Genomic DNA, 16048 nt, shown 5'->3' on the forward strand with positions numbered 1-16048 from the left:
CCATGTTGATTGATTGGTAAATACATAGAAATCAGTGGCATGTCTCACGATGCGCTTTGGCTCTTATGACAACATAATTGTGGGAGAGAAAGAAATATAGAGCCAACTCTTTTTTAATTGGTTTGTAGAGTACGAGATTAATTTGTGAAAAATATGATAAGTATTATAATCATGGTGTCATTCTGGGAAGTTAAACCGAAAATGATGCCATAAAAATATTATTCGTAATGTATTTTTTTGAATATAAATATAATAAATAACTTGAAAAAATCGAACTGCTTAAGGCAGGAATTGAACCCACGACCTTCCGCTTGCCGGGTGACTGCTCTTCCAACTATTTCATATTTTTTGAAGATTTTTCTATAAGAACTAACTGATCTCTTCAGGCTGTGGTCCTTTGTGGCTCTAATCAGGAACCTATTGTAAATTACACTCTAGTATAACTCGGTTAATTACACTTGACGATAGCGTACGAAATATTACCTTCACGCTCATGCATATTAAATATGCAAATAAAAGAGCGAGACGCAACGAATTCTGCTATAAATTTTTGTATCAATTAAGGTTTAATGAAACTTAAATCATGAATATTTGGAGTTTATAGCAAACAAAATGTACATTTTACATGACGGATCACGTTCAGTATAATTCAATTCTCATTTAGCTTTTAAAGCACGAACTACTGACAATCAAAAATGTTTATGTCATCAACACACATTTCACATCAACAAATTACTTTAGTAAAACCAAAGCCGTAGTTATTATACGACCTTTGAATAGGTGTACAAATGACTGATCAATAAAACAAAAGACAATATAATTGACGACATAAACACTTTTTGATCGCCGCCCTAATAACAACTACATTACGATTATTGATTATACAATGGATATGGCACATGTAACATACAAAACTATCAGTCTTTCATATCGAGAAGTAGATCTAAATATTTACAACAATTACGTAGATTTTTAACGTTATTCTTCATAAAAATAAATTAAGAACATTTAACATACGAGATTTTCGATGTCTTTTAACGTATTTAGGTTGTCTAGTTCTTACGTAAACTATACAATTTGGTTTTCAACACAGCTTGAGTATTGGCTGGTGCTTCAGCCAAGTCATTTAGCACAGAACTCACATTCTAGTTGGCACTATGTCTTGAGACCGGGACAGGTGACTTGGTGTCAGCTGGCGATGATGATGACTCCTACTGTGATGAGCAGTTTGCCTTGGACGAGCGTGGAGCCCGAAGACTGTGTGGATTCATAACCTGGGGAACAGCAGTTCATTTACTAAATAAACTTGTAAAGGGTCCTACAAAGAAAATTTTAAAATGAAATAGTCTTGTATTTGGTCATATAAAGAAAGATTTAAGATGAAAACTTAAGTATCAATATTTTAATTTGTTTTAAACTCAAAAGGACGCCATAGGGTCCTATTATTGAAAATAGCGTTTCGACTGTTAGTAAAAATGCCCATTGATAAGTGTGGTGTCTTGTTGTGGATATAAAAAACTCAAGGAAGGGACCTTATCTAGAGCTGTGTGATGATCGATAGACTCATTTCGGGTACATAATGAATTCGCATTGCGCGTGTGCGCAAGCGATGACAGCCGATTCAAGCTGACAGTGCCCAAAATATCCTTGACGTAACAACGTTCTTGAAATCTACTTTAAGCGATTGGAGCCATAGATAAAGACTTGAGCGTGTTAGAGTAATAAGTCTTGTTTCAAAGAACAAAGTTAGTGTTACCTAGTTACGTTCAACTTAGTTTGGATTTAAACGTCCAGAAAAAGAAGGTATTTTCTTGTGAAGTTGAACATGTTTAGTAAGATTTTATAAAATTATCAAAAAGTTATTTTTGTTTACTACATTTTTATGTCATTCCTCTTCTAATCGCAAAAAGCAGCAGATGCCCTTGATGTATCCATTCACCTTTGGCATTATAACATACGAAACCAGCCATCTTGACTGACAGACGCTATATAACGCGCAAGAGCGAATTGTCTAAAAATATTTTCAAGATCTATTTAAAGGATAAGGTTCTTATAGTGTGCACTGCATTATTCGTCATCNATGTGCACTGCATTATTCGTCGTCATCATTTCAGACCCAAAACGTCCACCGCTGAACATAGACCTCCCCCAATGACTCCCATATCCCACGGTTGGTAGAAACCTGCATCCAGCGCCTTCATGCAACCTTTATCAAGTTTATTTATCATTCATTGGAATTTAATTATGGGCGTAAAACTTAATTAAAAAATTACCATATTCCCTCCACTCTTCAAGCTCATAATCACCTAAGACTCTGTTTTCAGCGGAGCTGTCCCGAACTCGTGGTCTGTTTTTACCTGAGGAAAAACGAAACTAAATGTATTGAAGAAAAATCTCCCCTAAACTGATGTAGCCAATAAAGCTCTCGAGCTTGAACAAAACATATGACGCCGTAAAGAATAGGAACGAAAGGCCAAATCTATAATAATACGGGCCACATTGGAAGTCAAAGCCCAAACAAAATAGCTTTTCCCACAATAATATTACTAACGACCCAATTGTACGGAAGCATTGGGCCGCGGTGGCAAAACCAATAAATACAAAATCCAGAGTCGACCTTTTCCGTTCGCCAGCAGGAGAGCACGATGAATGTATAAAGGCACGCGCCCGTCACAACTTTTCAATGCTATTGCCTTTCTAATCGTGGTTAACGTGCCAAAATTGAAATCCCAAATTTTCCGGCACGTAGGTATTTGCCTAGAACGAGTATTGAGTTGATCATGAAAAATTAATCCGGAAATTCCGGAATTGATCGGCCCTGGAAGGGTTTCATTAGAAACTTTGAGGGCACTGTTTGGAAATTAATTATTTCAATGTCTGAATCAGTTTCGTGAAACCAATTGAGAAGGGCTATTCGTCATAAAACAGCATAGATAATAAAATATTTAATTAGATGATTTGGTCAGTGGTGTTAAAAGAGATTTTACCTTTTTTTCTGGGAGGATTTGTGGGAACATTGTTGTCTGTAGTGCTTACAGTAGAAGGCGCTGGTATTTCTGCAACAAACGTTACAAATTAGTCCGCTGTTCATGATAAATGGAAATTTAATGTCTTTCTTTTAAAGAAAAATGTGCTGAAAATGTTCCTCGCTGAATCTTATTTAAAGGTTAAGCCAGTTACTCACGTTAGAATGTAATCGTATTTCAAGATCAATGAGTTGATAAGTCGATAGCTAAAATTCCGTTTCTGCTCGACCCTTATCTGAATTCAAATTATAAACGAAATGTGACGTTAAAACGATAATTTAGGTACATTTCGGCTACGTACCGTCGAGGCGTATGAGCCCATCAGTCTCCCCCAGGGAGTTCTTGGCAACGCAGCGGTACGAAGAAAAGTCCCTTGATGACACTTTCCGTACCGTTAATTTCATTTTCCGGCTGTAGTTGTCGTCGAAATACGTTGTGGTGTATTTTTCTCCTGTCGACAAAAAGTGTGTTGGTGGAAATTTAGTTTAGCTTTTATATTGTTATTATTAGTTTCACGATATTTTTCACACTGTTTTTGTTGTTTGTTTTTGTACTTTACTGGCTTTCTCGTCTGAAAAGTTAATGCTCTTTCGCGCTACTTATGGGACTATCCAGTATTTTTATAGCATTGGCTGATATGATGACTTTCACGTACTTACCTGATATAATCATATCGCCTCTGTCAGTAGTCCAGTAGTTGATGGACGAAGGGTAGGCTTCTGTGTGACATTCCAGCGTCACATCCTGACCTATGTATGCAGCTTCCAGCTGGTTCGGTATTGAGAGCATCGGTGGAACTAATCAAAGAGAAGATAACGTTATGTCACAGATACATTAATTTTATTCTGAAAGTATAAAAAATTTTGGAGCTAGTAGATTTTCTTTATTTTAGGGACAATAATTAACATTTTTGAGTGGCCAGGATTTTCACACATCAATAAATGCAAATAAAACCCTTACAGAAGATTTACACTTGCACTCTTGGGAAAACCTTAGCTAGGTACTTTGGGGTCCGCAAAAAATTTATTCAAAAAGTAAGTAGCAGGAGTTTGGAGCATGGAATCGGATTTGGATTGGAGTTACCCAAATATTCAAGACGTCTTGTTGTGAAAACAGGTAACAACGAAGTCTCAAATTAAAGTATAAAGTTTTTACTGTGGCTTAAAAGCTACTGTAAGATACATTTGGTGCAAATAAAGAAAGGAAAAGCTGCGAAGCGGGAAATGACTACATAATAACATTATCAGGAACAGTCATAAAGATTTGTCTCCGGGCGTAAGTATAATGAAAACTGACAGTGCATTCATAAGGAAGTCTCGGTGGCTAATCGAGTGTAAGTTACGTGAACGTTTCACGTATCCTATAAGGAATGGAGAGGACTGTGAACGCGCTGAGATACGGAATGCGAATTAGGGGAGTGCCTCATTGGCCGGGCTTCAGTACGCGCCGTAAAGCAAAAAGAACGATCAGCTCATTGATTGATATACCAGCTAGATCGATCGCTCTTTTTTATGCAGAAAAATGCATTGTTCATACCGATCGCCTTGGAAGGTGCGACAGGTATTAACGATTTAAAAGCGTAAGTAGCCAAGTCGTTCATAGGATAGGTTTAATAAAAGAATTAAACTTATTTAATCTTATCTTATCAATGGATGGATAAATGGATTGATTGAAAGACGTTTGTTACTTATTCACACAAAAACTTCTGAAGGGATTAATAATAATAAATGTAATAAAAATTCATGATAAGATGAAACTACAGTACCTACTTTGATTCATACCTACATCAAAATAACATTTGCGTATAGAAAGATATTGAGATTTTTGCCGCGGGCAAAAAGCTAGTAAGAAGAACTGTTTTGCAGTTAAACTTTATGGTAAAGTTAGAGTTAAACAAAATAGTTGAGTCCTCAAATTTCTGGGCTGTGGCATCGGGAACAGATAGTATCGGTATTACCGTTTTCGCGCCATATTCCGTCGAATGATGCTCTAATTGGGCCCAAGTACCCATCTGCACGTGCTCAGCCAAGTACTCGTGCTCGTAAACAATAGAATAGGAACGGATACCTTTCTATTGATTTGGAAATAAAGTTCGAAACTTTGAATGCTGTGCTTGATTGTACATTCAATCAGGGGGTAAAAATCAGCTATAATACCATGCGTTTGCTAACAGTTGCATTTTTAATGTTCATATTTGTGTATGTTTTTGAGCTTCTTTGTCGCTGTGGTTGTAACCACACGGTTTTGGTGTGGGTTACAGGGTACAGGGTTATTATTTGTAAACCTGCCTAACAGCATCTTACAACGATTCACGATAATCCATAATTCATTTATTCATTGCATCATGTAGTTCATTGGATTTTATTTATATTTTATTTTATTTGTTTAACAATGTTTGGATGTCTTACAATTTGATCTTCTAATAACACTCAATGGAAAAATCTAATTTACAAGTTATTTTAGGAACGTGTAATTCTATCAAACGAAAAACATAGAAACGCCAGTTGCTATATTAAGAACGATGATACACAGAGGAGAAGTTGACACTAATTCTCACATATCAGAAACGGTGTCACTAAATTATATTTCCATGAACGTGAATCCCGTTTCGTGGGCTGTGGCGGGAAGTCGCCGGGAACAGATAGTATCGGCATTATCGTGTCCGCGCCGTATTTACGTCAGCATAATGCTCTCATATTCTAACTGGGCGCAAGGGCCAATTTATGAACATCCGTGACTTTGTGCATGGATCAAAGACAAAGTTAACCCATTTAACCCTACCGTACCCTATGTGGTACGGTAACTTTTTGAAAATATTTCGAAGTACCAAACTGTTATTAATTTGTAAAAATGATTGTGACAGTAAGCTTAAAGTGACTATTTTACATAAAAATATTTAAAAATATGTTTTAACAAGTGGTTTCGGAAATATTTATGAAATTCCTCGACAGAAAACAAAAAAAAAATTACAATGTATTTAAGAAGGTATAAATTCTTATTATTCATGGTAAATTATGTTATTTATCAATTTTATTTTAAAAATAGAGTACAATTAGATATCATGAATTTCATGATTTTTTGACCCCCCCTCCGTCCTTGTCACAGGTGGTCACATTTCTGAGACCCCCCCCCTCCCTAGTGTTACGTCACATGTTTTGCAATTTCACATCGAAAAATTATTAAATTAACAGCAGTTCCGAAATTAGTTTTATTTCCATTTCAATTAAGTATTTTTTTTTATGAAATCAACATTATATCAAATATTGAAATNTAAATTAACAGCAGTTCCGAAATTAGTTTTATTTCCATTTCAATTAAGTATTTTTTTTTATGAAATCAACATTATATCAAATATTGAAATTGACAATTGAAATGTTATGTCACGAAACTTAGGACCCCTCCCACCCCTTGTCACACCATGTCACACTTTGTCAACCCCCTCCCCCCCTCTTTACGTGTGACGTACTTTATGGATGACCCAGTCTAAAATAGGTGTACCGTATAAGGTACAGTAGGTCTATGCATGGGCAAATCGTGCGAAAAAATATTATTTAATTTTATTATTTTTATTTGTTTGAGACAATTGATACTTTACTTTATTGCCACAAATCATGAAAAATTTGATAATTTCAGCAAACATAAAGCAATTTTGGTATTTTTCTACTGCTGTCTTGTCAGATGACCGCTAATGATGATCAGACTGACGAAGATTTAGGTGATAAAGATAGTGTCAATGTAAATAATAACCCTCAGAGTTTTCTTCGATGGATTTGCTAAATTTCCATCGTCGTGTTGCTAAATGCGATTATGGATAGCACTAAACGTAACAAATCAGAAGAAGCCAGGTCTTCTTCAGCTATCCTCACTAACTTCGGAGAAGGTAGGAAAAAAGAACCAAATGTGGTTAGTATCACAGAAAATATATGCCATGTGTGATAATAGTGATTATATGATTATATTTTTATTTTATATCATACAAAAATAAATAAAAATTTTCTTTGAAAAACAACTATGTTTTGCTTGCTTATAGACCTACTGTACCCTATATGGTACGGGCTCCCCACGGCCCCCTATTTATGGATTATTTTTTTAAATATTTTTTCATGATTTTTAGGCTTCCCTTTGTAAGTTTTTGCTGAAAAATCAATTTTTATTTACAAAAATAATTATCGGTCTAAATGGGTTAATCGCTAGTGATGCGAAGTTATAAATCCCGTTTAGTATTTGTAATTGAGCAAAAAATGTATTTTATAAGATTAATAACAGTTATTCTATTTTAGATGTTTAATTTAATCTACAAGTAAACTTTGTCCGATCTATCAATGGGAAACAGGAACAAACGCTAGTAGTGTAATATATCAAAAGGCAGATTACAAATATCCTAAATATTCAAACAGAAAAAGTTGACATTATCACGAACACGGAGTCACTAAATCATATTAACGTGAATCCCGTTCCGTGGGCTGTGGCGGGAAGGCGCCGGGAACAGATAGTATCGGCATTATCGCGTCCGCGCCGTATTCACGTCAGCATAATGCTCTAATTGGGCGCAATTACGGCCGATCCGCCGGAACGCCGTCAGGTAGAGGTGTCCTCGTAAATACTCGTTAACGACGCTCACCCCGAGAAAAATAATATTTCTGAACGCCCTGACTCTAAGAAGAACGCTCACGTACTTACGAAGAATTTGAGGCCAAGTTAACGGCCCGGCAGAAATGCGCCGGTGTTTTCTTTCGCCAATGGGGAAGTAATATCAAGATAATTTGCGCGGCTGTCTTGAACGACCTTAAAATAAGGGAAAAGAACCTTTCGCAAAGAATTAATTTGTCATTATGAACTGAGGTTTCACTCGATTGGACTCATTAGTAATGGATCTTTGTAGAATACACACACGTGTTGCGAATAACGAGAAAAATATACGTTAGGCATCGGTACACTAATCTGGGGGCACGGCAGTGCCCCCGCCAAGTCGAGCGCGAAGCAAACACTGCCGTACCATCCTTTACTGGAACCATTTCGCCGCATTTTCAGGCCTCTATTTGAGAACCTTTAGATAAGACCAGAACGCAGAAATTTTCGTCATCTAGTAAGCTATAATCACACACTTAAAATCCAAAATTTCAAGTCTGTAGGTAAATTAGTTCCGAAGTAAAGCGAAAGCAAAGTTTCGCATTNTTTTAAAGCAGACATAATCACGTTTAGTTTCAATCTACGCAACATTTTTAATTTCACTTAAAACAGTTAGAAAGCCGTTGAGCTTTTAACCGAACCGAATTTTCCGAACGTATTTGAATAAATTATGTAAATGTTCATGTTTTATTATCTAGTTAAAGGAAGGAATTAACTAAAGTGCGCGCGAATGTAGAGCGGGGGCCATGTTTTTAGTGGTGTAATCACCATCAAAATTTAACCCCGCGGTTAACTGGGTGAGTTGTGGCCCGCAGTAATGAATGAGCAGTAACCACCCGGTATTTTAAATATTTTACGCTTTAATTATTAAGCCGCATTATCGGTATCTTATAGGTTAATTAATTAGGCTGCAATATGCTCTTTATAGGATTTATGTTTATAGTGTACGGTAAGAGCCAAAGCACACGATGCGTTGCGGCGGTGCGACGCTAGGGCAGTATCGCTGCGTCGTCTTACATAGAAATATCTGTGGCGTGCACCCGTGCGGTGCGGCCGCGATATGGCGAAATCTTTGCGGTACGGCGCCGCAACGCATCATGTGCTTTGGCTTTATGTTGATACCAAGAAGCGTATTTTTAAATTGCTCTATCACCAAATAAGAAATATGGCAAGCTATATTTTTGGGATATAATAAACATTAGTGCCCTAAAAAGGACTCACACTAATAAATGGAATTGAATTAGATTGTCGTTACTCTAAATTTTACCCTTACTCCAGGTGAAACCTTTAGATCCAAGGGGTTCGTCTCCCCATTATTGCTAATGGTTCAATTAGTACTACTAAACACTCAAACAGTCCATGTTAGCGTGATTATACATTATCTCATCCAATATCGTCACACAAAGTCCGATTATCGCTTGGCAATATGTACATAATTACGGTACATCCATCACACTAGTGTGTGACGTCACTGTTAAATTAGCGTAAACGGAATATATTCTAACATAATGTTGTTGTCATGATTGTCAATTGGTTGATATTATGCTGTAGGGTGAAGCATTTTTGACATACTTTTGGGGACTTATTATATTATTCAAAAAGCCAGTTGCCGCTTTCGACGATCATTGTATTTTTCTGTCTAGGCTCATTTTAGAATCAACTGTAGAGAAAAACCTGTGAGATATAATTTTATGTTCAGAAGAGGATGTTAAGGTTTTGCTTAAGTAACGAATACTTTAATCTTCCTTACCTTTCAACGCACAAAAATACCCACTTAGGGTAGGAAAGTCGATGAATAATGTTGCGACGCGGATGGGAACTTTAATACTGTATCTAATTACATTGTTAAGTATCTAATGATCAAAATTAATAACCCAATCAAAATATTAACAATACTCACACTGAACCATAAGCACGACACGCTTGCTGATCGACGGCGGGACGCCGTTGGATGCTATGCACAGATACGGGCCCATGTGCAGGCGGGACACCTTCGATATCGTCAGGTTCTCTCCATCCACCACGTTCACTGCAACAAATGTCAAAATTCAGTTCTTTTCTAGTAATCAGTAAGCTCTACCGCGATATTATATTTCGAACTCCTCTTATATTCTTCTGAGTAAATTGTTTGTGGGTTCGAAGATTTCAAAGACAATTAGCTATCCCCCGGGACTATTCTACCTTCACTGGTTGAGTTTCATTGGAGGCCAAGGTGTAGATCCTGGCTATACAGGAGTTGCAGTTGTGAGAAAGTGTGGTGGGATAAGTCCCGAAGCTCTAGCACAAACTTGATTGATGTGATGATATTGACCCTTTTGCGTGTTCCGCTGCATTTATCCATCGGTACACAACTGAATGCCGATAATCCCTGGGAAGGGGAGACCACTAGCTCCAGCTACTGAGAAGTATGGTACTGTAATGCCAAAATTTTAAGAGATGCGTTCATTTTAAAATGGCGACGGTCAAATAGACCCAACTGGGCACTCGCCGGGTATCTTGTCTCATCACGGTTACACATATTTTAATGTCAAAGAAACTTATTTCTATGCTTCATTTTGCTAATATAGCCAAAATTAATTTTAAAGTTAAAAGCAGTAATTGGATTAAGATTGTCTAACTCTAAAGGGTAAATGTCGAATTGCTATTTTAGAAGTGTTTGGAAATGAAACAAACTTGGTAATTAACTATCATAACTTCTAACTGTTAATTATTATTATAGTTACAAATTGTTACTGTAGTAACTTGTTACTGTAATCTTGTTGACTGATTAATCACCTTTGAGTAGCAAATTAATAAAACTAGCACTTTTATTTTTTTGTAGATTTCAAAGCATTTTATGTTAATGAGTATATGAAAAAGAAATGTGAATGAAACGTAATGAAATGTGGATAAAACGTAAATTAAATGTAACTTGAAATCCATTCACTTCACTACTGGACCGCAGTAGTTAATATAAAATTCCTCTACATCCAAAGCTACAAAAGAACAAGTTGACCCACAATTCAAAGTTTAGATTATGTTGAACTAACTTCGCTCTAACTGGCCAGAGAAAGCATAATTATGCAAAAATCTTTTACCGTTTTTTCCGACTGAAATTTACTTATAAATTGACTTGGCTGTTATCTTAGAGGCAACCAATAATTTTCCAATTAATGGATCTATTTTTGTATCACAAACTGTCAATATTCGGAACTGAGAGAAAGTGAGCAAATTTTGCCGTGTGTGAGTCTCATTAATAATGTTTATTCATGTTACTAACATGTTAATAGAAATGTAAATACGATTGCCTGTTTGTTAGTTATGTTTTTGATAGAATTGACATTCGTAAATTACATATTAGTTAATAATGAAGAATGTTTCCAGAAAATTCGACTTGAAATTGTGTTTTTGACCTTGAGACGCGTACCTTGTAAAGGTATCCAGTAAACCTGTACTATTACTTATTCTGTGCCAGTAAGATATTAAAATCCAACCAGTCAAACTTTAACAAACGTCAAGAATCTGTCAAACTCCATAAAAAACACCGGTTATCGTCAACTCAGCCTAATTTAACGTAATAAATCAAACATAATTGCATCGCTCGACGGCTATGAATAAGAAAGCAAAAGAATCCGTGATATATTATACATCAAAACAAATGAAAGAGTACAGGAGGAGGAAATCGTTAATTAAACTAATAGCCTCCGACGTACTCATTTCGACACTGTTATCCATTAGGGATAAGGCGACAATAGAATCCATTCGCTGATTACATACAAAATAAAAGGAAATATCATAGGGCGTCGATAAGACAACGAATTCATTTAGTCGATTAAGTAATTACAGGCTATCGGTGAGAACCTTGGCATGTTAGTAGCATTCTAATGTCATAATTATAAGACAGGGTAACAACGGGTAAAACGTACTGTATTGTTATGAATGGAATTTTGTTATTTTACAATTTCTAAACAATAAAATAAAGTGTCGACGATTCCTGTTAGTTTAATGTTTAACATAATTATAAAATAGACATTTTAATCTATGCATTTATTATACTGTAAATGTACAGAACTCCAGGTATACAGTGTCATTCAATACCTATTCGTGTTTACAAGACTACAGTTTGCTCCCAGTGGAATTCAAACCTGCAACTGTAGTATACCTACTCAGGTACGCGAACCACCTGGCCAAGCGGCCGTCTATTTCAAATATGGTATACACACAATATATCCGAAATTAGTGCTAAGACTCTGTAATTATGACATTGCCATCCTTATTACATATTCAAGGGTTTCACCGATAGTCTGTAATTATTTAATCGAGTAAATACATATGTTTTGTCTTATCGATGTCCAAAAACGTTTCCATGAACTAACTCGTATTCGCCGACGGAGAAAATGCCGACAGATTTTGTAGATTCGAAATGCAAAGATTACGGAATCGATTTGTCTTGAGTGCCTTCCGAGATCGGGCACGTGGTCTCGGTAGTACTTTCGCGCTCCGAAGATTTCTTTCATCTGTTTTGTTTCTTTGCGAGCATCAACGTAATGACCACCCGAAAATCTTTGTTACGGACTCTCAGTACCCAGCTTTTATTCAAGATAGAAATGGACGTCGCCCGTGTAGGCATGCTTATTGATCAACGCTTCGTGTAGCCTTATAGAAGTATTCGAGTAATTTGCGATTCTAAATTATTCCGGGCAAAGAACAAATAGCTCAGATTGAAGGGTCTTGACAACGTTGACAACACCCCGAAAATGTCTCGAGTCTGTTGAATCAATTGTTTGATCTCTTGTAATAAATGGTCGGTTCCTTCTTTTATTAAGTTTGTAACATTTTATTTACTTTCTCTCGAGTTAAGATTCTAACTGAGATTGACTTTGACAAACTTGGTGTGTTCATTTAATACACTCAGTATATTGACTCATTATTATCTCGTTTATGGATTTCATAAGTATGCTTGAAATAATCGACCGAGCCATCAATAATGTGATTTGATTGTCAGACTAATGTTACTCGTATGTATGCCTTGGTGACTTCATTAGAACTCCCATAGGGTTTTCACATTTATAACAGCTTTAATTGACTGTAAAGGTATTTGAAAAACTTACCTGATTCTCCATTGCAGTTGAATTCCTGTCCATCCTCTCTTCGCCACATGACGTATGGCTCAGGGTATCCAGTAGCTCGGCAGACCATGGTGACGTTGGTGCCTTCCCGAACCACCATGTCCGTGGACGTCATGTTGTCAATTATCACTGGTGGCACTGTGAAAAAGATATTTCTATAAGATTTTAGAAAACTTAGAACAGTAGAAAATAAAAGTAATGTAGTTAGTCAAATAAATGCGCTTGAAATTTATTTGATACTACTTGTTATGAGCTATCAAGTCGCGAACCTCTCATATGACGTCACTTATTTACTAAAGACATAGACAATTCCTTAAAAAATCCTCGGATTGTGCAAGTAAAAGTTCTAAAACGAGATAATCATTGTATGATGTTAACAAAAACATATGTTTCTATTTCGTCATAAATTTACAATTCACCTTGGCTAAGAAAACCTAAATTGCTTGTAGCTTTCTGTCAAAACCGCCCACGGGCAGGCGGATCGGAGTGATGATTCTAAAAATAGCATTCCAATTGGCGAATAAATTATTTAAATAAGCGTAAAGCTATCAAAATATTTTTCATTATTAAGTAAACACCGCAAAGTTAACATTTCAGTGATTAATTAATGTTAATGTCTCAATGTATATTTTGTATATTTGACATGAACATAAAATGAACGTTTACGAGCAAACGTTGACATCGTTTTATCAGTGGTTTTATCCGTGCCGTCATCAGGACATTTACATTTGAGGGAAATCATGCAGTAGTTATGCTTATTTATGCTTGTTGATTATTGTGTAATGTGCTGTAATTTGTGGACTTATGTTAAGTACCTAATTGACCGAACCTCCACTGAAAAATATACAAACTATTTATTGTAAGGTAGGTACTTAAAATGTAATAAAGTGTTAATAAATCTTTCACAATAGCTGAAAAACTATTTTTTGTTTATTAGAATTAGAACTGGTTTTGTTATTACATCCAGTAAGAAACTTGCTTTCTTTTATAAGCCGCGACTAAAAGTTGAATTACTACAAACGTATAAGTTTGTTTCATGTTGAGAACTAGTTCCTAGTTAAACACTAGTTAGCAAGCAAGTATTAGCAAGGATATTTGACTGATTTATCTACTAATCGCTAGGATACTCCTCTGTGCCTACAGGTCATATTAACGTCACGCCATCAGTTGAATGACATTCATTACATTATGCCATGACTTGAACTATTCTCATGACGAAGCAAGTAATCAGACTAATCCGTCTCAGCCATAACCTAAACCGTATTAGAAAGGCTACAGTTCCAAATATAATATATTTTTCCTACTTAAGCAGCTAAGCTAGACACTTAGACAGTCGAGTTATTTATCTTGCCATTAAGGGTGAAAGACGTGTGATTAATTACCGAATAAGACCTGACCAAATATTCTGTATAGTAAATATTATCAACCTCGTAAGAACCTTTGTATTGACGGCATATAGAGTGTATGAACGATCTACTCGTACTTTGTCAGTGAAGTGGACGATAGACTAACACTCTATGAGAAAAAAAAACTAAATACAAATACAATGAAAATTATGTATGCACCTCATCTTCTATTAGTTATGTAATCTTGAGGCTGCTGGTGAACCTATTTCACAGTTTCTCGTACACGAAACTCGTGACATATTTAACTTATGTAGGTTGATAAAATTTCAACAAAAGTAATTTATAAATACGTATTGTCTCTTATACAGTATAGATAGAGCTTAAGTGCTTTGAATAATTTAACATCATTTGTTGATGATATTTGTACTGACGACTAAGACTATGTTTTGAGTTTTTGACGCACCAAATAATTTAGTAATAGGGTAAGTCCAGGATAGATGCCCCACTTTTTGAAACAGCTCTGTAACTCAGTCAGTTAGTTTTTATCAACAATTTGACCTTAGTTTCTGTAAACTTTGGTCTTTCGTCTATGATATTACTATAATTATTTTAGTTTAAGTTATACCGATTCTGAGTAAATACCATTTTAATTGACCTCTAAAAAGTGGGATAGACGCCTAATGTGGGGGATAGAAGACTCACTGTATGATTGCTTCAAAGGATAGATGCCTGATGCAGGGATAGATGACTCTTTAATACAGTTTTTGAATTCTAAGGATCAATTATAATTTCCAAGGATCATTGTTTGTTGTTAAATGAATTAAAAATGAAATTTAATATTTTTTATTAAAAATAGTACATAGTATATCCACCCGAAAAATATAACACTCCTTCTAGCGCAGTCGGGTAAAAAGGTAATTCGATCAGATTATTATTTATTACTTTCCTAAGGTTAGCCGTACTACATTCTTTTTTTCTTCTTACTTGCTACTTGTGACAAAAAGAGCAGGTTAGGATAGATGCCCCTAGGTGCATGGGACATGGGCCTAAGGGCATCTATACCCAAAAAAAATAAGGCAACTATCCTTTTAGCATAGGATAGGTGCCTTTTTTAATAAAAAATACAATAATACTAAAAATCGAATTAAACATAGCTATCACGTCTAATTTATAAGATAGTCTATCAAATTATATAAAAATCTGCTTCATTTTACAGCTGACAAAAAAATTATCCATTAAAAGATACTTACCAATTTTATTTCGACGCTCGCTAAGGTTTGGCCGCGGAAGATTTTTACTCTCACTGGCTAAACGAACGCACTCTTTGATGATTTGCTAGGCGAAAAGTGGTACGGGGAGGTCCCTTTCTATTATACGTACTATAACTTTAGGCTAAGTTGCTTGTAACATAGTGTACTTAAAATCGCGGCACCTATCCCACTGGGGCATGTATCCTGGAATTACCCTAACTTACCAACTACTTGTAGGTATCCTTTCCTAGAGCGCATGGGGTCAGTGTTGACTTGACACATGTACCACCCCCGATCCACTTCTTGCACGTTCTTGATATGGAGATACCACGACCGATGGTCGTTGTACGACAGACTGATGCGAGGGTTCTGCGTGATGATGTTGTGGTGGATGCTCAGGATTGTCTGCGTGTCAACGCGGACCCATGCCACCTGTGTAACAATGAAAATGGTTAGTTGCTGTTCTTCAAGGTGGCCAGAGAACCTTATAAAGATTGCCAGAAAGCAGGGACAAGCTTTTTAAGGACTGGTTTTTAAGGTGAGGCTGGATTCAGGCCTCTACCAATCTGGGAATCATTGAGGGAGGCCCATGTTCAGCAGTGGACGTTCTGTGGCTGAAATGATGATGGTGATAAATGCTGTTATTTCAGTCGATTATTTCGAAAACAGCATCAAAATTCTGGATTTTC

General features: G+C 36.1%; 1 protein-coding gene across 2 annotated transcripts in view; it reads right to left on the reverse strand.

The window, feature by feature from the left end:
* Positions 1-308: 308 nt before the first annotated feature.
* The window catches only part of LOC114364258 (lachesin), a 42463-nt gene continuing 26723 nt past the window's right edge, over positions 309-16048 (reverse strand). Inside the window, exons 3-10 of one of the 2 annotated variants that reach the window (XM_028320459.1) lie at positions 15584-15791; positions 12746-12901; positions 9556-9684; positions 3686-3823; positions 3328-3477; positions 2988-3056; positions 2307-2357; positions 309-1274 (exon numbers count right to left, since the gene is read on the reverse strand). In XM_028320459.1, the coding sequence (XP_028176260.1) occupies positions 1189-1274; positions 2307-2357; positions 2988-3056; positions 3328-3477; positions 3686-3823; positions 9556-9684; positions 12746-12901; positions 15584-15791 (987 nt within the window). In that variant the 3' untranslated portion in view covers positions 309-1188. Of the gene's footprint in view, positions 1275-2273; positions 2358-2987; positions 3057-3327; positions 3478-3685; positions 3824-9555; positions 9685-12745; positions 12902-15583; positions 15792-16048 lie in introns of both variants that reach the window. The other variant, XM_028320390.1, reaches the window with a different exon arrangement.

This window comes from Ostrinia furnacalis, unplaced genomic scaffold (genome assembly GCF_004193835.3).
Source record: "Ostrinia furnacalis isolate ACB-3 unplaced genomic scaffold, ASM419383v2 OfSCF0067, whole genome shotgun sequence".
Lineage (NCBI taxonomy): Eukaryota > Metazoa > Arthropoda > Insecta > Lepidoptera > Crambidae > Ostrinia > Ostrinia furnacalis.